At 37.3% G+C, this 26,003-nt stretch overlaps 1 protein-coding gene across 4 annotated transcripts in view; it reads left to right on the top strand.

Annotated features, from left to right (window-relative positions):
• Positions 1-26,003, top strand: part of LOC150091209 (nuclear receptor subfamily 2 group C member 2-like) — a 595,426-nt gene that overhangs the window by 445,744 nt on the left and 123,679 nt on the right. For all 4 annotated transcript variants that reach the window (XM_090374734.1, XM_090374740.1, XM_090374722.1 and 1 more), the window contains one exon: positions 14,875-14,947. In XM_090374734.1, the coding sequence (XP_090230860.1) occupies positions 14,875-14,947 (73 nt within the window). The remainder of the gene's footprint in view (positions 1-14,874; positions 14,948-26,003) is intronic.

Here is a 26,003-nt window from a genome sequence, read left to right as displayed (position 1 = left end):
TAAAACAATTAATTTATTAATACATATATATTAAGAAATTACTACTTACATGGTGTGCACAATATATTAGTACATGTTTAATAATTATTTCATAAAATATTTGGTTATTTTTTGTACAACAAAAAATAACATTTTCTTCCCACTGAAGGCCTCAATGCAAAGTTTCAAATGCTGCCAATCTTCCTTGTTTGGAAGGTTTAATATTGCTATTACCCTCATTCCTTCCATTGCTCTCATTTTCATCCAGCTCATCGTCGATATTGTCACTAGTTTTTTAAATATGCTCTAAAATGTTGGAATCACTCTGATATTAAGCTACTATGACATCATTCTCAACTCATAAATATTTGTCAAGAACAATTTCTCCACTGATCAAACATCTTGCTTGGACTTCTTTCCAAGATTGCTTAATATATTGTAGTAGCTCATCCCTCTCATTGCTCTTAATTGGTGTTTTAGCAAGACCTGCTTGAAACAATTCTTAATCGTTGTTTCCGTCACATCTTGACTCCACACTTTTGCCAACTCTGATATGCACATCAGCAAATCTATAACAGAATCTGTACATTGATTGGTTTTTCTTGTCAGCATAATTTTTTTTAGTATGTGCCTTCAGTAGTGCATTTTCAAATCCTTGGCCCATTGGCTGCAGTTTAGACAAGGTATTCAGAGAGAAGAAAACAAGCTTCACTTGTAAGTTTTGAAATTACTAAGTGAAGATGGGCAGGGCAGTTGTTAACAATTAATGCAATTTTTCTTTTTTCTTTCGTCGTCCTTCTATCAAAATTTAAAATCCACTGCTCAAAAATTTCATGTGTCATCCAAGATTTTTTTGTTCTAGTTGTAGTCCAACTCTAACGACTTTACTCCTTTGAAATATTGGGGTTGTTTTACTTTTGCCTATTACCAAAAGCTTCAGTTTTCATTACCAGTCATATTTGCACCCACCAACAAAGAGTGGAATTCTCTGGTGTTGTTTACCACCTAAACATTTATAACCTTTAAAAGTCAGTTTTGTTCAGCAAACATTTAAAAAATAGACGTTTCATCAACGTTGAATATGTCTTTGGGCTCTTTGTGCTCCATAATTTTTTTTATTAGTATTAGTAACGGCCGCATGGTGCAAGAAAGCCTATGGCTTATGCTGCAACAGCCAAAAAAAAAAATCCGAACAAAACAATGATAAAAACAAAAAATAAATAAATAAATAAAATAAATAACTAAATAATAATAATTAATAAATAAAAATAAAATAAATAAATATAATAAAATATAAATAAAAAGGAAATTAAACCTATCATCCTATGCGCTTCCCTTACCCGAAAGTACTATCCAGATGATCTTTGAATTTCCCCAAACTGTCGGCCTCTACCACCCATGAAGGCAACTTATTCCAGTAATTTATAACTCGCTGGCTAAAATAAAACTTCCTGCAGTCCAGTCTAAACATTTCTCCCCCGTAACTTGAATTTATGTCCCCTAGTTCTAGCATCATTTATAATCTTGAAAATTTTGTCCTCATTCATTTTACTGATGCCTCTCAGAGCCTTAAACACTTCAATCAAATCTCCTCTAAGGTGTCTAGTTTCCAAACTCTGCAACCCACATATTCGAAGTCTTTCTTCATAAGGACGCCCTTTTGCCGATCTCACCAGGCGAGTTACCCTTCTTTGCACCCTTTCAAGAAGCTCGATGTCTTTCTTTAGGTGCGGTCTCCATACTTGAACACAGTATTCCAAGTGTGGTCTAACTTATATAATGGGATTATCACGTCCCTATCTCTACTTGCAAAAGTTCGATAGATAATCGATAGGACACCATGGGCCTTCCTTGCAACCTGTTTACAATGCTCAGAGAATTTCATGTCTGACCGTATCGTAACACCCAAGTCCCTTTCCTCCAGTACTGAACTGGAGGTGGAGTTCAATGGTTTAGTTGAACTCCACCAAATGAATAAGTTTTTTTGGGATTACTGTTTCCCAGGTGTAATACCTTACACTTTGATTAAAGCACAGCTGCCATTTTTCTGACCATTCCTGAAGTCTATCTAGGTCTCTCTGAAGTGGCCTAGCTTGACAGTGATCATTAACTACTCTACCAATTTTAACATCATCTGCAAATTTAGACATCATGCCCTCTATCCCTTCATCAATGTCGTTTATGAAAATTAAAAACAACAGTGGTCCTAATACTGATCCTTGGGGAACCCCAATTCTTACATCAACCCAATCTGAGGAATAGCCATTTATCACAACCCTCTGTCTCCTGCCCTGAAGCCATCCTTCTATCCATCTAAGGATTTTCCCAGTGATTCCAACCTGTTCCAGCTTATAAAGCAACCGCTCATGTGGGACTGAGTCAAAAGCTTTGCTGAAATCTAAATAAATAATGTCGAAATTATTCCCTAAATCCAGCTCGTGAGTGACCCTTTCGAAATAGCGAACCAGATTTGTTAAACATGATTTTCCCTTTACAAAACCATGCTGAGAATTTCAATTCGATCCAAATGATCCTGAATTCCACCCTTGATCATTGCCTCCATGATTTTCCCTACTACTGATGTCAGACTGACAGGTCGATAATTTCCAACTTCACTTTTAGAGCCACCCTTATGTATGGGAGATACATTTGCACTTTTCCAATCCAAGGGAATCTCCCCAGAGTCTAGTGATGCTTGCATAATTAGCCTCAATGGTTCAATGCACTCGCTTGCTGCCTCTCTTAAGATTATAGGGTATATTCCATCAACTCCAGGAGCCTTACTGGTCTGTAGGCTCGAAAGTTTTTTCATTAAATAATCTTGCGAAATTTCAATATCATTAATTACATATTTTTTAACTTCGCTCCCACAATTTCCCATTGCCACAAAAGGCTTTTCATTTGTAAATATCAATGCAAAATAACTGTTGAGTTCATCTGCAACGGCAGCTGGTATATTTATTACTATCCCCTTTCCCTTACGTAAAGGTCCGATCTGGTTTGTCCTGCTCTTCTTGGCATTTATATATGTGAAGAATTCTTTATCCCCCCTCTTTGCTCTGTTTGCTAGTGATTTCTCATAAACTGCCTTTGCCTGTCGAACCTTTTCTGTGGCTCTCTTACACATCACCTTGTAGCTGTTATAGGCTTCAGTACTTTTTATTGCTCTGTAACCTTTCCATGCTACCTTTTTCTGCTCAAGTAATGTGGCAACTTCACTATTCATCCAACTTGGAACCCTTCTCGTGGAGTATTTTTTAATGATATATACGCATTGAAGGCATCTGTGATTAATGTTTTAAAAGCGTACCACAGTTCAATTGTATTCATTCTCTGCACGATATCTGCCCAGTTAATAGAGGCCATGTAGTACCTTAAGGCATCGTAATTTCCTTTTCTGAAATTAAAACCCATTCCTTTGCCTTTTACTTCTGCTACCTCTCTCGTCATCATCCACCGTAGAACTCCGTGATCACTTCCTGCTACTGGTTCCTCTACTGTCAGCCCTGTTATGTCATCTGATTCATGTGTGATGATGAGGTCTAGGATATTCTTTTCTCTAGTACTTTCCCTGACATGTTGATACAAATAAGTCATCTAGTTGATTTAAAAATTTTGTTCCCCATGTCGAGTTTCCTTCCCATTTACTCCAATCAATTAGAGGCAAATTGAAATCACCCATAATAAGGCATTGACGCTTACTTGCCCATTCCATTTGCATTTAGAGGCTTTTGTCATAATCTTCACAATCAACTGGTCTGTAGATTACTCCTACTCGCATTATACCTTTGTTTCCAACTATCTCACACCATACAGACTCTATACTAGCATGTGAAATGTCTGAATCCGGTAAAGCTGTTGTCGCACTCAGGCTGCTTCTGATAAGAAGCATTACCCCACCACCCCTTCTATCTACTCTGTCCTTCCTAAATACATTATACAAGCCGTACTGAAACTCATCATCCCCAATTTCCAGGTGGCACCACGTCTCTGTAAGCCCTATTATGTCCGCGTTACTTGTTTTAACCAGCAGTTCGAATTCGCTCATTTTATTGACGACACTTCTAACGTTACTGTATAAACAATTAAGATTTACTGTTCTTGTATATTTAACAACCCTAACACAACCCTTGAAGTTTTTTAAGCTCTCTTCCCTGATATTAGCTACCCGCTCACGTGAAACGTCTTTGCCCCCTGAACATCTAGATAATACGTCCAGTTGGGGTAACAGATAAGAACTCTTAAGGTATGTGCAAGAGTTACATTGACCAATATTATCAGATAAACGCGTGTCAGTATTACCCACATCCCCCCCCCTAACTAGCAGTTTCCCTGAACCTTTAAGGTATCCTCAATAATACTGACAAAAACTTTTGCACCACCTTTGTTTAAGTGTATCCCGTCTCTACAAAACAAACAGTTATTTAAAACTGTTTCTTTCCGATGGGTACGGTCTTCTTCAATTGTAACTTCACTTTCATCAGAAGTAACTTTTTTGAGTAAGCCATGGTGTTCTTTAAATTTGTCCAGCCAACTAGAACTGGCTTGGAATGTTTTATGTCCCAGAAAAGTTGCGTATTCCATAGACTTTTCTTTTATTAATGACCCTGGTCTCAAATCAACTTCGTCCACTTAAAATCTGCTTCATCTACATAACGCTTCTGACTGGGTCCCGTTTCCTCAAACAGTTTTTCAGAATGGTTAACGCAATACTGGCAGGAATACCAAATGTTAAAGCAATTTCTTTTTTTTTTTTTTAATGCCCCAATCTACACTATTAAACACTTCCACTTTTTCATGTTAGCTACATTCAAGGATTTCTTCTTAGACACTGTAAGGTTACTTGCACAGCAGCTAAAATAAAACTGATTTAGGGACTACTTTTACCTACCATGTAAACAGAGACAGGTGAAATTTCTTGAAAGTTGAATGAATCATTTCTTCGAGACAACAGATGAATTTTTCATCTGTTGTCTCGAAGGAAAATCACTCTCTCCTAATTCTCTAATAGGATGCTTACAGTAGAAAACATCGTGACCAGAGCCAATGTCCATGTCGGGAAAATGCCTTTAACTTTGTCAGTGGCTCTAGGCACATAGATAGCAGCTGACCAGTGCAACTACTCTGTACAGTAGTGTATAGGTTTTACTACTTCTTTTTAGCCATTACTGACCCACTGCTGGGCAAAGTCCTCTCCCAACCTTCCATCTTTTACTGTCGCCTGCCATGGTTAGCCAGTTTCCTCCTGCAGGATTTTACCGGCACCACTAAATTTTGAAATGTTTCATTAAGAGCTAGAGGGATTAATTCTTAATCCTTCTGGCTCTTAATTCGTGCTTTGTACAGCAGCATCTTTATTACCTAAAGGCCAGAGATGCAAACGGTGCTTACCTAAAATCAGTTCGTTATATGGAAATTTTCTTCATTATACAGAAAGGCAATATAGATAGGCGTCTCCGTAGCCAGGTGGGCAAGAGCAGCAGTGCATAGCACATGCTTCTTGATTAGACCGGGGTTCGAGCCTGTGACCACCAAATACGGAGGATGCGGAAAGGTCAGGGAATGACCACCGCATATCCCCAGAGCAATATGGCCTTAGTTGCCAATGCTCCTGAAAAAAAAAAAAAAAAAAAAAAAAAATCCAAAGCAATATAGACAATCATTATTTATATAAGTATGTTAGGGGAAAGTAGTACTGTGGACAAGATTATTCTGTACCTGATCATCACTCACCATCCTGATGGTATCATAGACGGTAAGGAATCCTTAGCCTAGAGCAGCAATAAGTTAATCCCTGTAATAGTACCATGGGAAGAATTAAGCCTACAGTGTCTGATTATGAGGCATCACTAACTAAGAGAGTAGGAGGAAAAAGTAGTATGACAAGGGGGAAATCAAAGTTCACTACAGAGAAAAATTCGCTATATGGAAGTTTGTTAAAGAGAGATCCTACTGTATTAGCAATGGCTTATGCTGCTGCTGCACCAGCCAAAATAAAATAATAAATAATTAATAAGAGAAAAGGAAATAGACAACTTATGCGTTTCTCTCCTCCCGTAATCCAGCTGACCTTTGAATTTCCCCAAAGTGTTAGCCTCTACCACCCATGTAGGTAACTTATTAAGTGGTAGAGGAATTCAAAATTTTTAATTGTGGTAAATAGTTAGCTCAAAAGTTTGAATCACGTAGGCCGCTGTTAGTTGGATAATAAATATAAATTTCATGCATAATGGTATAGCCTAATGCATTATATGCATTAGGCTATACCATTAATATTATTGCTGCATTAAGGGTGGATCGATAAGAACATTTGAATTTTGATTTTAAATAATTAATAACATAAACTTCATAGCATAACTGGTGCATAGTTTTATTACTGCATTAGATACATTTGTTTAGTGGAGTATTTTTAATTATATTGCATTTGAACAAAAATCATGTGTTAGTCCAGAGCAGCAAAGTAAAGGGCTCAAGTTAGTAAGAGTACCGTGATCTGAGGGGAGGCAGTTGTCCTCTGAATCATGGCATTATATATGATGTATGGCTTGTTTGATGTTTGCAGAGCTGTCAGGAATGGGACATGATATTGCCCATGGGGATGTCTTTGTATACATTCAGTGTAAGGAGTGTGATGATATAAGGAGTCAACTCAGCATTTTTATGGGCCTTTATGACAGCTTGAAGAACATGCTGGATGCCCTTAAAGGAATTAAATTGGGAGGCCCATCCAGCTCTCGGCTACCAATATTAATGCTGCAGCTTGCACAGCAGCAACCCCCCAAGGCAGAATGTGCTGGTCCCACAGGAGCTAGTTCTTGTTGGTGACTCTATTGTAGAAACGGGAAGGTCAGGGAATATATTGTTCCAAAAGGATAGGTGGAATAGAACCAGGGTATGTCTGCCAGATACAAAAGTTGATGACGTTGTAGAGTAGATATCTTTAAGGACACAAATGGTGAGGTGCTTCTGTAGCCGGGTGGCCAGGAGCAGCAGTGCGTAGCACACGCTTCTTGATTAGACCGGGGTTCAAGCCCGTGGCCACCAAATATGGAGGATGCGGAAAGGTCAGGGAATGACCACCGCATATCCCCGGAGCAATATGACCTTAGTTACTAATACTCCTAAAAACCAAATAACAAACAAACAAACAAATGGTGATGTTGTTGCTGAACACGATATTGATGAAGAATTAACGTGCTAACATGTACAGCATAGGAGATGAGATTCATGTTAAGAATAAGAGATCTGCAGACTTACTTAACAAGTACACAGCAGTGTGAAAGAAAGTAGCAAGTTAGAGTTAAATTTGAAAGTGTCTGCAATTCAGCCCTGTAGAGATTGTGCGAGGCTTGTGGGGTAGAATTTTTCTCTGTGTTGGCTATTCTTGTTAACAGGAGAGACTGCTTCTAAAGGAATGGGATACACTTAAATAGTAAGGGTGCGAGAATATTAGCTGATGCTATTGTGGCAGCGTTGAGGTGGGTTGGAAAACTGCTAGTTTCGGGGATACACAGATTAATAGATTAAAAATACCAGCAGGCAGAGGTGAAAGTGATTCATGCTCTGAATCTATTGGAATGAGCAGAAGCCTTGAAAACAAGGTGCTGGGATTTCAAGAACTGCTGGGAATGAAACAAGTAAATACATTGGCTGTGTTAGGGTAACTAAGAGTAAGAACAAGTGCTTGTATACTTGCATGTACATCAATGCTAGGAGTATAGTAAATAAATTTGATGAATTTGAAGTTCTGGTCAAGACATCAAATGCAATTAGGAATTCAGAGATGTGGCATCACTCAGGTATATAAGGGATGGAGACTTTGAATATGGACAGTACAATGTATACAGAAATAACAGATAGGATAGGATGAGGAGGGGTTATGCTCTTAGTTAAGAAGCCCTAAAACCTAAGGCAGCATGTTAGAGAGGCATCAAGAATGGGTAATACTCTTGGTCTGATTATCAGCAATGATTATTCATGCATTAAGGGTCTACAGATAAAAAAACTACTAGGTGACAGTAATCACAATGTATTCACATGGGATTTATTTAAATGTGTAACTACCATTAAGGGTAAAGGGAGAGGTTTTTGCTTTCATAAAGGTGAGTATAGTTGCCTCAGACAGTTTTTAAATTCTGTAAAGTGGCACCAACTGGGGAAGTTACAATCAGCAAATTCTAAATGGGAAGTGTTCAAGGAATTAATCATAGAAGGTACTAGGCTTTTCATACCAACTAAGAATTAATCTTCAAGGTATAGGTCTAAATGGATGTCAGATGAACTGATAAACTTGTGGCAGGCAGAGAAGAAATGTGCATGGGATGCATATAAATAGTTTTCAGAAGTCATATATACAGTGGAATGCCAGTGTTTTGGAGCACCACAAGGGCAGAGATTTGTTGGAGAGTTTAAAGTATTTAAGTTTTGCATTCATGAATCCATGCCCTGCAATTAACATATTAAAGCTGGGTAGAACCATGTTTTAATGTGATATCAAGAAGCCCTTGTATATAAACTGAATGAGTATTTTGCATCTACATTCACACGAGGAATTATTAAGGTTTGAAAATGGCAGAAGGTTATCAAATTGTAGCAGGGTACTTAATGATTTTGTAATAACTGAGAGCAAAGTAGAGGAGAAATTGTTGAAGTTAAACATAAGAAAAGCACCTGGGGTGGATGGGATCTATCCAGTTATATTAAAGGAGGCGGCAAAGCAACTAAGCAAACCCTTAGCCATAATTATGAGAGCATCCTTGGACTCAGGGGAGGTTCCCACGGACTGGAGATGTGCAAATGTATCCCCAATTCACAAAGGGGGATCGAAGGGTGACACGAGTAATTACAGACCAGTTAGTTTAACTTCTGTTCTGGGTAAAATAATGAAGTCACTGGTTAAAGATGCATTGCAGGATCATCTAGACAAAACTGCAGCAATAATTCAGACACAGCATGGGCTTGTTAAGGGAAAGTCTTGTCTGACAAATTTGATTGGTTATTATGATGTGGTCACAAAGGAACTGGATGCAAAAAATAATTTTGATATCATATATTTGGATTTCAGGAAAGCTTTTGACACTGTTGCACATGGAAGACTATTGTACAAATTGGAGCAGAATGGTATTAAGAGTAAGTTGCTACAATGGATAAAAATGTTTAAGTGGGAGAAGACAGAGGGTGGTAATCAATGGGTGCTGCTCTTTGCGGACTTATGTTATTAGTGGAGTCCCACAGGGTTCAGTGTTGGGTCCACTGTTTTGTATATTTATCACTGATATTGATGAAGGTATATCAGGCTTAGTGTCGAAGTTTGCAGATGATACAAAGGTTGGCAGGGTTGTTAATGACAGTAATGGCAGTGTGCTACTGCAACAGGATCTAGATAATTTGTGCAGATGGGCTAAGAAGTGGAAACTGAAGTTTAACCTTGACAAATGCAAAGTACTGCATATGGGTAGAAGTAACCCGAGAGAAAAGTACCAACTGTGTTGGGAACTGAAGGGATCCTCTTACCACTTAAGGTGGTAGAAAATGAAAAAGACCTGGGAGTAATTGTGCAGTCAGATATGAAGTTTTCTGAGAAATGCAGACAGGCTGTCAGGGCAGGTCATGGGGTTTTGTCAATGATATATAGGAATTTTGCTAGCAGGGAAAAGGAGGTGATTGTCCCTCTGTATAAGGCAATGGTCAGGCAACGCCTTGAGTACTGCATACAGGTCTGAAGGCCTCATTTTAGGAAGGATGTTGATTTGCTTGAGTGTGTACAGAGAAGGGCAACAAGATTGGTGAGGGGAATGAAGGGATCCTGTTACCAAGAGAAGCCTAAGTCCTGCAAATTGCAGTGGCTGGAGACTAGGCACCTGCGCCGTGATCTGATTGAGGTGTATAAGGCCTTGAATGGGTTGAGCACGCTGAATTCTGATGGGATCCTTCCACTTGTTCAGATTACAAACAAGTAAGTTCAAAATTTGAACTTATTAATTTGAATTTATGCCCCCTAATGGGGTATAAATTCAAATTAAGAAAAGACAGATGGAGAATAGATGTGCGGAAATTTGCCTTTAGCCAGCGGGTGGTTAAATGCTGGAACAAACTTCCATTTGTTGTGGAAGTTGATAGGTTGAATAAATTTAAGGAGGAACTGGACAGGCATTTGGAGGGAATGGTGTGATTTTTTTTTTTTTTTTTTTGGCTGATGCTGCATAAGCTCATGTACTTGCTTGCTTGCATTACATGCCACTACTACTATAACGTGAATATCTAGTAGCAGAGTCCTTCCAACAGTTATAAAGGTGTGCTGAATACTGCACAGAAGCAAGTTTGCATTGTACAGTTGAGAGAGAGAAAGAGAGAGAGAGAGATGTGGAACCAGATACCAGAACAAAATGTTAAAATAAGTATATAATGTATAATAATTTTAAAATTTTGTTCTAGAGACTGTTCATTTCTTGAAATCCAAAAGATCATTTTGCAGGTTTTTAATTTTGTTTGTGTGGATGAAAACAAGATTATCATGAGTAAAAATGCAAGAAATTTATGAGCAGCACTAATGGTAAAAATGTTCCATTATATTTAACAGTAAGAGGTTGAGCCTAATTCATCTTCTTACCAAATAACATCATCTTGGATTGTGAAGCAGAATCAATCCACTTATTACAGGAGTCGAGTAAAATAGTCTTTAAAACAGGATTTGCAATAGTTTCCAATACTGACTTGGTTTTTTCCAGAGAAAAAGACTGTAAGGGGATGCAGTAGTTAGAATTCTATAGATCTGCTTTCTTGGATAGCCATTCATCCATAACTAAATTCACATCAGGAGATCAAGAGTCAAAGATAGGCTGCTGGGGGCAACCATGGGAAACTAAGTTGTAAACAGACAGATTTATTAGAAAAATAACTTTGTATAATTGAATAGGGTTGTAGAGGACAATGGACAACTCTTAGTATACGAAAAATACTACACCACCACAAGGAGTCAAATCCCCCTTCAAAATCAATTACAGGCCAGAGTAAATTTGTATGTTGAATTTCAGACAATTCTTTCTATTTCAGGAAAAGCATCCTTTAGATTATTATATGTTCTTTTTTGGCTTTTAAGATAATTTTAAGGAATGCTGTTTTCTTCAAGGTAGAATAGGTGCCAAGTCCAAACATAAACATGTCATGATATCTAACAGACAATATATGCAGTGGGACCGACAGATAATGTTACCAGCAGCAAATTCTAAATAGGAAGCATTCAGGGAAGTAATTATAGAAACTACTTGACTTTTCATAAATACTCCAAGGCTTAGACCTAAATGAATGTCAGATGAACTATTGAGACAATTGGCAGAGAAGAAAAGTGCATGGGATGCATAATAATTATCAGGTGATTCAGAAACCTATGGTAAATATATATTAGTCTGTAATCAATTCACAAAGGAGGTTATGCAAACTAAGGCAGATTATAAGAAGTCTCTGGCAAAAAATGCAAAGAAAAGCAGGAAAGATGTCTATGCTTATGTTAACAGTAGAAGGAAGTAATTTAATCACTTGGGCCACTTGATATTAATGTGTTAACTGTTGATGACCCTCCTCAAGATGCTGAAAAATTGAATGGGTATTTTGTATCTACATTCATACATGAGGAATCCTTTAGGATAAGGGATACCAGAAGTTTATCAAACTCCAATGGGGAGCTAACTGACTTTGTGATAACTGAAAGGTAATTGGAAAAGAAATTGTTGAATCTGAACATAAAAAAGGCATCAGGGTGGATGAGATCTATCCAATCATATTAAGAAAGGCAGCAAAGGAGGTAAGCAAGCCTTTTATACATAATTATGAGAGGATCCTTGGATTTGGGGGGAGGTACTGGAATGTATCTCCAATTCATGAAGTGGGATCAAAAGGTGACGTGATTAATTACAGACCTGTTAGCTTAACATCTGTTTCAGGGAAAATAATGGTATCACTGTTAAAGAAATAATGCAGGAATGTCCATCTTGACAGGAATGCAATTATACTGGTCACAGCATGGATTTATTAAGGGGCAGTTTTGTCTAATCAATATGATAGTACTATGATGCAGTGACCAATGAACTGGATGCAAAAAATAATTTTGCTATCTTATACTTGGACTTCTGGAAGGCAATTGATACTTTTGCACATAAAAGACTGCTGATAAACAGGAGCAGTGTGGCATTAAGGGCAAGTTACTGCTATGGATAAAGGGATGGTTAAGTGGAAGAAGACAGAGTGGTTATTAGTAGGCACTGCTCTTTGTGGACTAATATTATCACTGAATTCCTCCCAGGGCTCAGTGCTGGGCCCAATGTTGTTTTCAGTATTTATTAATGATATTTATTGTTTGCAAATGTTACAAAGGTTGGCAGGGTGGTTAACAACAGTAATCAGGGTGAGCTACTGCAACAAGATCTAGGAAAATTGGGTCACTGGACCGAGAAATGGTAGTCGAAGTTTAACATTGACAAATGTAACCTACTGCATATGGGTAGCAGTAATTCCGGAGTAACTTATCAACTGTATGGTGCTACACTTAGAGTAATGTAAAATGAAAAAGACCTAGGGGTAATTGTGCAGTCAGATACGAAATTTTTTGAGCAGTGCAGACATGCTTGTGCCCAGAATTGCTCACGGAGTTTTGTCAATGATATATGGAAACTTTGCTAGCATGGATAAGGAGGTGATTATTCCTTTGTACAAGGCCATGTTAGGCCACATCTTGAGTATTGTATACAGGTCTGGAGGCCTCACTTCAGAAAGGATGCAGATATGTTGGTATGGGGGCAGAGAAGGGCAACCAGATTGTCAAAGGGAAGAAAGGGGTGCTCTTACCCCTTTGTTCCCTTTGACAATCTGGAACTAGAAAGGCTTCAGTTCTGCAAATTGCAGCTTCTGGTGACTAGGCACCTGTGAGGTGATCTGATTGAGGTGTTTAACACCTAGAATTGATTGAGTAAACTGAATGTGAATTGCATTTTTCCTCTTGCTGAGACCACATATGAGGGGCATAAATGTAAGTTTAGGAAGGATGACTGCAGGATGAATGTGTAAAAGTTTGCCTTCAGCCAGCGGGTGGTTAATTGTTGGAACAGGCTTCCATCTGTTGTTATGGAAGTGGATGGTTTGATTAAATTCAAGGAAGAAGTAGATAAATTCTTGAAAGGGATGGATGGGCAAAGTGTCTGCTGTTTTTTGGCTGATGCTATATAAACTTTCTTTCTTGCATCATTTCCCACTACTACAATCCAAGCAAATAACCACAGACAGAAAAATCCCAGGTATGCTAATGTGGGAATGCCCAGGCTGGTAAAGAGTCTTGTGACTATGTCTTAATATAAAATGTCTATCTTGTTAGTGAAATTTGCTTCCAAGTCCCTAAAGCTAGATTTCCAAAAATTACTTGCTTTCCTTTTGCTTTTTTCTGATAAGAATAATGAAATTTACATTCCAAAAGTTGAATATTGGCTGCTAGTATGGTGTGACTGCTTCAATATTTAACATTGTTTAAAAAAAAAAAGTTTCTGCAATCCACTTATTCTTGATTTTCAACTGTAATCTGGATTTCATACCTTTCACCTCCTTTGAAAGACCTGTGACAAGTCATGTATTTTTGTTAATACAGCACCTAATTTTTTTTAATGTCACGATCTCTTTGTTTTTATGTAATCTTGCAGCTATTACTAAATGGTGAATATGTAGCAACACTTAACATTTTTACAAAGATTGTGCTAATTGCAGATTGTTTCTTTTTGCTATGCATTTTTCTGTAATTAGATTATTAGAAGACGAAATGCACAGGCATAATTTCTTATGGGTTTAGGTAATTAATTATATAATATCGGTGTAGATACACCATAGTTTACCCATAAATTTGAACTACATATGTAGTGTAAAAGGCATCGTTTTAATTGTATCTCATATTGTGGGTGCCTTCACAACGAAGGCGCCTCCGTAGCCAGGTGGGCAGGAGCGGCAGTGCGTAGCACACACACACTTCTTGATCAGACCAGGGTTTGAGCCCGTGACCACCAAATACAGAGGATGCAGAAAGGTCAGGGAATGACCACCGCATATCCCCGGAGCAATATGGCCTTAGTTGCTAATGCTCCTAAAAACCAAACAACAACAACAGCCTTCACAACAAGCTAGCTAGTATTGCACTACTTCAAATAAATAACACTTCTCTAGTAGCGAAGACTACTGTTATTTATTTTCAGTGATTACCACTACCCAGACGATTGTTTCAAAGCTAGTTGGCTTCGTCATCAGTGAGTAGGCAGGTACCCTGGTAATGCAACATGCCATCACAGTTGCGAAGTTATTTCCGCAATATGAGAGATGCCAAATGGTGTATAAATAATAATGTATTAGAAGACAAAATGCACAGGCATACGAGGGTACCTGCCCACTCACTGATGACGAAACCAACTAGCTTCGAAACGATCGTCTAGGTGGTGGTATCCACTGAAAATTAATAACAGTAGTCTTCTCTACTAGAGAAGCATTATTTATTTGAAGTAGTATAATACCAGCTATCTCATTGTGAAGGCATTCACAATATGAGATACAATTAAAATGCCTCTTACACTACATACATATTTCAAATTTATGAGTAAACTATGGTGTATTTACACCGATATTACATAGTAATTAAATTATAAAACGTAAGTAGAAGTATTACAGATGTTTTACCAAAACATCTCTAATACTTCTACTTAACACAGTTTTAGCAGAAGGGTTTAAACAAAAACATAAAATGATCAAGTGTGAACTGAAATATTAGTTAAGAAGCATATTACGCATGTGCACAGTAGGCTTTTTTATTATTATTATTATTATTTTTAGATTATATTCTTCTGATCTTGTCTTTTGTGTTTTTTTTCCCAGATGGCAAGTGGCTGCTCTGACCAGTTGTCCTTGCATTTAGAGTCAGAAACAGAATCATTGTTTGAACTGGAAGGTAAGTTTCTATAGGCTCAGCATTACTTGCATTTTCCAAAGATCATTGATTATTAATGTTATTATGAAAACATGAGTTTGGGGCACTAGAAAATTACCTCCCTCCCACCACTGCAGAAGTTCCATGTCATGCATTCTTCACATTATACACTGGGTTAATTCAAATTTTGGAAAATTTAATAAAATATACGGGAAATTTTAGATAATGTTTGACAGCAAGAAAACTCATGTAGTGTGGGTTTTTTTTTTTTTTTTTTTTTTTTTTTGATTATATAACTTCTTTGTGGATCAAATTGGTATGAAGAATTCAAGCTACTACCAAGCAGTTCACATCACTATGAAATCAACATCTGTGAAAGCTTTGTTTGCTGCATTCTGTCTGCAGTTATTCATCATATCTTCATCCTCAAGAATTGCTGTTATTTATGCATGAAAATTATTAATGAAGAACATACATGTTGCTTTGTGCTAGTCATATATCATCTATTGTATTGATCTCTGATATTCATAAATAATAATAAAATTTTTCATTGAAATCAATTGGAAATACAATAACAAATAGCATTGTGAGTTTAATTAATTAGCTGATAAAAAAAAAAGTCACAACAGATGCAATTGAAACTTTATTGTTTAATGAAAGGGGTTGGGGGGGGAAGACAGAGAATCTTTATTACTTATGTACCGCGTATAGTAATATACCCTTCATGACAAAAGGCCAGGGCTTTTGCAGAATTATTTCAAAATTAGCTAACATGAAAGTTACTTAATGAGCATGTAATGAGTGAAAAATAAGATGAATTGTAAACAACTAAATTATAATATATGTATTGAGATATTTGCATAATGGGGTATGTACAGCACAGAAGATAATGTCAGAAATCAAAATTGAGACCAAGTATTTAGGAAAGCTGGTGTGCAGCTAATGCTTCTTCCAGTCATATCAGTTGAGCGATTTATGTGGTCATTCTTAACTAGGCACTGTGGCATCCACGAGTTGGAGCAGTGGGGTCCTTGTGGATATTTCTCTGGAGTTCCATTAGTATATACTTGGTAAACTCACCCAGATATTGGCACTAATAGAATAGGGTAAATTGAAAGTAGTTGAGTCAGCATGAAGGTAACTGAGGTCAGGAAATGTGGGTGCCGAACACTGTTTCTGTAGACCTGGTTACTGATGAATTTTGTGCGATTAGTATCTAGTGCTTGTATGCTTTTGAGCATTTGTTGTGGGAGAAAACTGGGTAGCAAGATGAGGGTTGTGAGAGAAACAGATCTTCATCTTTCAGCTCTAATAGCAGCAAGTAGGATCCTCCTGTTGTTGGAGTCCCAGAATGAGGATGCAGAAATAAGACCAATGAGCAGAAATACTGTAATGGTAAGCAAATTTACTTCTGAATAAGTTCAGGCTGTCTTTATATAAACAGAATATAAGCCATAGCAGTTGAGGTGTCGAGTTTGTTTGTAGTGAAGCGGCCCATTTGAGGAGCAGTTCTGCTGCATAATTGGGTTTTATAATAGTAGGAGCAGCTGATGCCTAGACTTATCCTGCATACAGAATTGGCGGATAGACTACAGTCATGATGTACTTGACCGTTGTTAATTTGCCAAGTATGTACCAGAGTCATGTACACAAATGAGCAGCAATTCCAGATGATGATGACTAAACCATAACTTAGTCTAAAACTACTCCTAAGTTTGTTTGTTTTTTAATGAAAACCCCAAACACAACAAGTATTAGAACCTGTAGTACTTAGTACCATGCATGGGCTATAGGTTGAGAAGATGAAAAAGATACTTGTTGACATTAGACTTGAATTTCTGTAGATTGTAGTTTTCAGGAAATAGGTATGGAGGAAGGTTGTTCCAGAAAATGGAAGTTGAATGAGTAAATGAGGAAGAAGAAAAGTTGGTTCTGTGGATTTGAAGTTGGACAGTAAAAGGATGCTGACTGGTTGTGGCATACGTTTGGACTGGTTTGGAAGAGAGAGGAGGAATTATATAAGCCAGTTCAGAAGAACAATGCCCATTGGTGTATCTACAGAAAAAGCATGCAGCAGAAGCAGAACATCTATGAGACAGAGTGGAGAGACTTTGTAAGTGATGAATCATTAATTAACCTAACTGCCCTCTTTTTAATGAAGTCTAGAAGCCTGAGAGAGGCTATGAAGACACCACCCCAGATGTGGTAACAATATTCCAGGGTAGGGCAGGTTTCAGATTTGTATAGAGTGAGTAGCTGTTTAGAAGAAAAGTAACACTGAGAGTGAGAGAAAACCCAGTTTTTTAGATGCAGAGGAAGCAATATTTGTGATGTGCTTAAGTTATCTTTGTCCCACTGGAGAATTAACTGGGGATCAGTATTTTAAGGAATTGGTAATGGATATTCAAGAAGTTGATGCTGTTTGTGCAGAACAAGGTTTTTCAAATTGGAAGGTGGAATGCAATGTGCTATTGTCAGCAAAACTATGGATAGGATTTCTTTCAGTCAGTAGTAGAAGGTCATTAATATACAAGAGGAAAAGAGTGGGAGAAAGAACTGAACCTTGAGGCATTGGTGGAGAAGTTGAAGACAGAAAGCCATCTACCATCATGTGCAGTAAGTGGTCAGAGAGAAAACTGGATACCCAATTACAAAAAACATATATAATTATTGGCAAACCATAAGATGAAAGCTTATTTAGAAGACCTTTATGAATGTTAAACATGAAATGTTAAGAGCAACTGCTTGAGTTTCACCAAACTTTTCCATTGAATTTGTCCATAGATGGATAACATAAGCCAGTATATCGCCAGTGAATCAACTGAGAATCCATACTAGCAATCATTGATCAGAAAGGTTTCTAGATAGTTGAAGAGTTGGCAATTAATGGATTTCTCCATTACTTTAGAATGAATAGAAGTAAGTGCAATGAGCCAATAAATGGATGAGAGGAATATGTCACCCTTTTTAGTAACTGGCTGGATATGAGCAAATTTCCATGCAGAAGGAAAAACACCTGTGGAATAAGAGAGTGTAAAAGGCAGGACAGAACAGGGGCATGCTCAGGAGAAATACCATCGTGACCTGGTACTTTACTGGAATCACTTCTGTTCAAAATTCATCTGACATTCTTTGGTCAGTAGACCATAGGAGGCATTAAATGGATATACTGAGAATGATACGAGGTACTTTACCAAGATCTTCAGTAGAAGAAAAGTAGGATGCTAGCAGGTTAGCTTTGTCTTTAGCTGAGGCAATAGAACCATCGGGTTTTAACGTGAAGCTTGAGATTTAGGATGCAAGCCACTTGCAATATGCAACATTCTTATGTTAGTCAGTGTGCTTTGGGACCACCATGGGAATCAGAACCTCATACAGGGTAGGTTTTGATAATCGTAGGATTCTGTTGTAATAAAAATATCAGGCATTCAGATTTTTTAGAATTCATTTTCAGTCTAAGTTGTTTGAGGTATCTGGCAAGATCAGACTGGTTGTTGGTAATCATTCCAGAGAATTGTCAGGTTTGCTGAGATCAGATTTAGTTCAGCCTAATGCTGCTTATTGTGAATCATTTTAGGATACAGCTTAATTGATTAAAAAAATTAATAATAACTGATTAAACAGTAATGTCTCAGAGTTCAGTGATTAAGTAAACCAGAGGCAGAAAAACGATAACCTAAATTGAAATACTGATAAGCATATTTTTTTCTTAATATACGTCTAATCTGAACTTTGTAAAAGTGATAACATTACATGAATGGGAGAGTATGTAACCTGCAAACAGGAGCCCAGAAAAAACACCTCCCTGTGGACTTCCAGCAAAAATCTGTTTGGTGTAATTTCAGCTGTTGTCATTGAGATTGATCATTCTCTGCTGTAAAGGTGAGGAAGAAACTCAGCACATCTCCAAATTGGTAATGGTGTTCTTCCAGCATCTTGAGAAATGACACATTAACATAGAGGCACCTCCGTAGCCAGGTGGGCAGGAGCAGCAGTGCATAGCATGCGCTTCTTGATGAGATTGGGGTTTGAGCCTGTGACCACTAAATACGGAGGGTGTGGAAAGGTCAGGGAATGACCACCGCATATCCCCAGAGCAATATGGCCTTAGTTATTAATGCTCCTTAAAAAAAACAAATAACAATAACAAACATTAACATAGTGAAAGGCAACTTTAATATCAATATGGGTTGATGTTTTGTTGAAAAGAAGAGAGGATGGTACTGGTTGTTGCAAGCAGTACCATCTGTCTGATACCTGTTCCCCTCTAAGCCCCAAAGGGGGCTTAGAGGGGAACAGGTATCCTGTGTGTTATCAGACACTCAGCCTAAAACACTGATGGATCCAATATCTCTCTATTACAGAAGATTTAGGAGAAGTCCGGTTGGCCTGCCTCCCTAAAATCCACTCATGCACACCTTCTCGATGGTAAGCCCTGTTACGTCACTTAGGTGGCAACGAACGTGTAGAGTGGTCCTCTTCAAGACGCCTGGTCAGCGTGAAGAGGAAAAGACCAAACCCTCCAGCAATGAGAGCACAACAATACAAATGGCCCTCAGTCCCCAGCAGCTTTCACTCTCCCTCTTACGGCAGCGGCGAGAGGATCAGAGTGGAAGCAGAGGGTGCTAAGAATCTCTGGGTACGACCAGGCTGCCATGCACGGAAATTGAACTTGGCCTGTTATAACGTACGATCACTCATCGGTGAAGACAGGATATTAGAGCTGGAAAAGGAATTAGAAAATGTGAATTGGAATATCATCGGTTTGGCTGAAACAAGAAGAAGAAATGAATCACTTATAAGTTTATCAAGTGGAAATCTGCTGTACACCAATGGAAACAGTGAAAGGAGTGAAGGTGGAGTTGGGTTTCTGGTCCATAAAGATTTTAAAAACAACATTTTGGAATTCAAAAGTACATCACCAAGGGTGTCAAGACTAATATTCAAGATTTCTAAGAGGTACAAGCTAAAGATTATAATGATTTATGCACCAACATCAAGCCATGATGATGAAGAGGTTGAAGAAATGTACACTGAAATTGAGAGTCTTCTAGATGAGCAGAAAACCCACTACACTATTATTATGGGGGACTTCAATGCTAAGGTTGGAAAAAGGCAAAACAGCGCAGAAAGAGGAACTGTAGGAAATTTTGGAATTGGTGAAAGAAATAAAAGAGGTGAAAGACTTGTGGAATTTGCAGAATCTCAAGGACTGTCAGTAATGAACACTTTTTTCAAGAAAAGGGTGAACAGAAAGTGGACATGGAAGAGTCCAAATGGATTAACAACTAATGAAATCGACTTCATCCTCACTAACAGAAGATATATTGTGAATGATGTTACCGTCCTGAATAAGGTAAATGTTGGAAGTGATCACAGAATGGTAAGATGTACACTTGATATAGATGTAGGAAAGGAAAGGAAAAAACTGACTCGAGTAAATAATACAAAGGTCTTTGAAATAACAGAGGAGGAGAAAAAGCAGTATGTACTGGAACTTAAGAACAAGTTTGAGCTTCTGCAGACTGCTCAGGACCAAGATATAGACGAGGAATATTACAACTTTCTGAAGGTGATAAAGCCCAAGAAACCTATAGGGAAACAGAAATCCAAAGAAGAAAAAATTAGTCAAGAAACACTTGTCATGATGAACCAAAGATGACAAATGAAGAGCAAGAAAAACACTGACAGGGAGAAAATTGAGTATATTGAGTTATGCAAAGCCATTAGAAAGAGACTCAGAGAGGACATAAGAAAATTTAACACAAGAAAAGTAGAACAAGCATTAAGGGAAAACAAAGGATTTAAATCAGCAGCCATGAGCAGTAATACAGAAAGACAAATGATACTGAAACTGAAGAATAGCGATGGTGTACATATAAACAGCAGAGAAGGCATAATTCAAATAGCAGAAGACTACTATAGAGAATTATACAAGGAGCGAGGGAATGATACCAGCAGTGGGGAACATGGATTGCAAAGTAGCAACACATACGACATACCCGATATTCTTCCTGATGAGGTAGAACATGCATTGAAGAAAATGAAGAATCGGAAAGCCCCAGGGGAAGATGAAGTTACTGTAGAGTTGTTAAAATTGGGAGGAAGAGACATAACACAAAAACTGGCAAGGCTCTTCACAAAGTGCATTAGAAAAGGTGTGATGCCTAAGCAGTGGAATAATGCAATCATAGTTTTGCTGCATAAGAAAGGAGATAAATCAGAAATTGGAAATTATAGACCAATTAGCTTGTTATCCCATATCTACAAGTTGTTCACAAGGGTCATTACTAACAGATTAGAAAGAATACTTGATGAGAATCAACCGAAAGAGCAAGCTGGCTTTAGGACAGGATTCTCAACTATGGATCACCTTCACATAATATCACAGCTAATGGAGAAAGCAAATGAATATAAAACACCATTATGCCTGGCGTTTGTGGATTATGAAAAGGCGTTTGACTCCATACAGCATAAGGCAATGTTCCGGGCACTGGAAAGACAAGGCATAGATACTCCATATATTATGATTTTGAAGAAAATATATGAGAGTGCTACATCCTTTATTAGACTAGACAAAGACAGTAGCAAATTTAAAATCGAGAAAGGAGTTCGACAAGGAGACACAATATCTCCGAAGCTGTTTACTGCTGCCCTTGAGGAAGCTTTCAGAAGATTGACTCCTTTCTGCGACCAGTCTAATGTGAACGGAAAGTACCTAAACCATTTACGATTTGCAGATGACATTGTGGTCATAAGCCACGATCCCAAAGAATTAGAGGAAAATCTTAATCAGTTATGCACAGTTAGTAAGGATTTTGGACTAAAGATGAATATGGCTAAAACAAAAGTAATGATGAACAAGTATGCCACGGAAAGGGAAATAATGATTGAAGGAGCAGTAATTGAAAAGGTGGAGTCATATACTTATCTGGGACAAGTTATTAGCTGTAATAATGATAAATGGCTGGAAGTCAAGAGACGAATAAATTTTGGATGGATAGCATTCAGGAAATATAGTCACATACTGAAGAGCAATATCCCAGTTTGTCTGAAACGTAAAATAATGAATCAATGTATACTCCCCACCATGACTTATGGAAGTGAAACTTGGGCACTCACCAAAAGAATGGAAGAGAAGCTAAGAACTACACAGCGAAGAATGGAACGAATGATATTGGGAATCAGACTGTTAGATAAGAAGAGAAACACATGGATTAGGCAGCAAACTCAAGTAAAGGACATTCTTATCAAAACTAAAGAACTAAAATGGTCTTGGGCAGGACACATAGCTCGAAGACATGATGACAGATGGACTAAGAAAATAACAGAATGGTACCCAAGAGGAGCTAGAAGAAAACCTGGAAGACAAAGGCGGAGATGGATAGATGAAATTCATGAGTTTTTGAGTAGTAAATGGATGGCCAGTGCTCAAAACAGAAGGAACTGGAAAGTTGTTGGAGAGGCCTTCATCCTGCAGTGGATTGAAAATGGCTGATGATGATGATGATGATGATGTTGCAAGCAGGTTTGTTGATGGTGGATCTGTGTAGGATTGAATGGCTGACCTATAGATGTGAATGAGGGAGATTTTCTTGGTCAACCAAAGGCAGAAGAGCCTTATCTAGGAGGTGTTTGGAGGCATTGGTGATAGGTCTGAAATAGCTGACTTGGTTAATGGTCTTCTATTGTAGATGCTTGAAAGGAAAGTAGTGATTACCAAGCAAAAATGCACTGAAGATGGCTAGAAGGTTGATGATATTCTGCCTTAAGCATTTTACTATGAAATTCAAAACTCCATTATCACATTGTGGAGGAGCCAAATTTGATAGCAGTAATAGGTGGCTTCCTTATGATTGTGGAATACAGTGTTGAATCTAGGTGGGTGAGTTTCACCCCTGGTGGAATAAAATCCCCCCCCCCCAGTGAAAGATAGTAATTTTTATTTTAATATTCATTCAAAGACCTCAGACGTTGAAATTTTTGCCACATTTTTTGTTTATTTTTAATTGAAATGTTCTTCTTACTGCACTCTTTAGGGGCCATATTATCAGTTTACACAATGTTGTAATTATAAAACACAAATTCAATAAATTTATGTCAAATAAACAACACGAAAAATCACATGAAATGAGTGTGGTACTCGTTAAGTTGTACACGGCAAAAATAAATCACTAAAGGTTGCGGCTTTCATGAAAAGGGCTAAATGTCTGGGCAGAGAGGGGAGTCTACTGCAGCCACTAATTCGATCCTCAGCAATTTAGCGTTATGGTTTTTCACATTCCCTTTGGTTTTTTTTCACAGCAAGAGTCTACTTATGTCTAATTCTTCCTTTATACCTCAAACAAGACTGTTTGGTCACAGCCTGTAAACAATGTTTTATAACCTTTTCATTATATATGCATCTGTACTGTAAGATTGCATGAAGATAAGCTTAGAGGGCCCAAATGAGTTATCGGAAAAATTAATAAATGAAGTGATTGATATACACGCACAAAGAAAAATCAAAGAGGAATAAGATTATTACAATACAGTACTTTGCATGTCTGATTATAACTTGTATAATTTTTTTTTTTTTTTTTTTGTGAATTTTAATCAGTGATTTTCATATTATTAAACTGTGTTATTGTCTGTAATGTGGTTTTTGTGAACCACATTATTAGATTTAGTTGTTACATAATAAATATTTCCTATTGTTTCCTATTTTGTTTTCTTTTCTCATATTCTCTTATTATAACATTTGTAAATATACAGGTTTGTTTATAACATATACATGTTGTAAAATTACACATACATATTACATGTACCCCACCAAAGTTTACATTCCTCCTTCCCCCAGTGCAAACCCTCTGGATTCAACACTGGTGGAAAATGCCAGAAAGGTCAACTTCAGTTTCACCAGAAGAAAGAGAAAGTTGTATAGTATGATCAGTTTTAACCTATAATATGATCAAACCACTTATTGGGATCCAGTTGTGTGTGTGTGTGTGTGTGTGTGTGTGTGTGTGTGTGTGTGTGTGGGTGGGTGGGTGGGTGGGTGGGTGGGTGGGTGGGTGTCCATAATGTAGGGAGTTCTGCTTCTATAAATTTTATTGTTACAATAGTATTGTAACAGTTTTAATATTATAAAATTTAGAATTCAGACAGTTAAACTGAACCATGGCCATGGAGAAAGCAATTCAGTCATCAATATTTTTTCGATTGTTTCCACATATATATCTAGTACAATCTAGCTGCTCTTTAAATGTAAAGCTGTGGTCTGAATTTAAGTTCACTATAATATGTTATAGTGTTATTCCACCTGGTTTTATAAGACTGAGGAGAGTCTCTGGTTGCAGATTCCCAGGATTGCAGAACATGAAAACTGATGCACTTGATTATATTTTGGAATGGGTAGAAATTTTAGAATAATGGTTTCGAAGACATATCTGGTACCATACTTTGGATGGGATAATTAAACCGTAGCAGGGTAGGTTGGCTTTGACTACTTAGGAAAGTTGTTTCTGGGGAGGGGTATTAAATGGCAAAGTAGCAAAAATGAGGTCTGGATTTGGATACTTGCAGCCATCACAAGTTTGCAATTATACATTCATTTTTGTATATGGAGAACTGATAAGTTTTTGGATAGAGATTATTTAACTTCTTTCCCTTGAACTAAGTGCAAGAGAAAGAAGCAAAATAATCTCCTTCCAAGCAGTGATTGCACTACAATTCTGAGGTGCAACATGAAAAGAATGTTTGATAAAAATTTTTGGTTCTAGCTTGACTGAAACTTACTCATATATATACAGTTGAATTTCTCTATAACGAATTCGATAAATCCAGCGAAAAAATTTGTTATAGAGAAATTTTGTTATACAGAGAATATCTTTTTTATTAGAAATTGTTATCTAATTAGAAAATGAAAACGAATCTACATTTATTTTTAATGTATTTTATTTCAAAAACATACTTATTTAAATTACGTTTACACAATTTTTGCCGGTAAGTATCAGAAATTCAAAAAATCTGTAATTTTCATTTGCACAGTACAATTAAAAAATTGTCTGATTCTCAAAGAAAACCTCACATTTGTTCAGAGCAATAAAAACATTATCAGGAACATTTTTAACAAAACTGTAAACCCATACGAACCATTTTAAAAGCGTTAATCATTTCTTCGCGAGTTGACTTTTCTACGGGTTGTTCTGATGCATCTTCAGCGTCATCATTGCCCATGACCACCGCATATCCCGGAGCAATATGGCCTTAGTCGCTAATGCTCCTAAAAACCAAATAACAAACTAACAAACAAGCGTCATCGTTAATTTCTTCGTGATCACGGTCGCGTCTAACCCTGTTCAGCGGTATTTCATCTTCATTTGGATGTTCTGCTGTGATCTACATAAACATAACTATCCAGTGTTATTTCATTTTCGATGCTTACAACTCAAAAACTTCCAAAAGTTTTTGAGTTGTGAAAGGGGCAGTTCATCTTGTTCGTCCAGTCGTTGTTCGACTTCTGTATTCAATGCAAATCCCGCTTTCGAAAAACAATTTTGAATAATGTATTCAGTGACATCGTTTGTTCAAACTTTTGCCAGTTCAGAGATGCAATCTCTAAGGTTAATTTTAACCTCCAAGTTTCTATTTTCTGATAACGTACTGACAATCTTCATTATTATTCTCTTTCGATAATGAAATTTAAAATTTTTAATAATGCCCTGGTCCATTGGCTGGAGTTTTGACGTTACGTTTGGTGGTAAAAACAACTTTGCACTTTTAAGTTTGGTAGAAATATTGGCAGGATGTGACGGACAGTTGTCAGTTACGAACACAATTTTCCTTTTTTTCTTTTGTTATACGCTTGTCTGGTTTTAATATCCATTCTTCAAAAATATCACTTGTCGTCCATGCTATTTTATTAAAAGGTGTAGTCAACTTCCAAAGATTTTGTGCCTCTAAAACATCTTGGGTTTTTCGATATTCCGATGACTAAAAGTCTTAATTTTTCACTTCCTGTCATATTTGCTCCAACTAGCACAGTTGATTCTTTCTTTGCTTTGTTTTCCGCCAAAACGTTTCTCATCTTTAAAAG

This window comes from Mastigoproctus giganteus, chromosome 1, assembly GCF_048544385.1.
Source record: "Mastigoproctus giganteus isolate SK-2022 chromosome 1, ASM4854438v1, whole genome shotgun sequence".
Classification (NCBI taxonomy): domain Eukaryota; kingdom Metazoa; phylum Arthropoda; class Arachnida; order Uropygi; family Thelyphonidae; genus Mastigoproctus; species Mastigoproctus giganteus.
The sequence above is the reverse complement of the archived record's forward strand: the minus strand, read 5'-3'. Positions and strand labels throughout refer to the sequence as shown.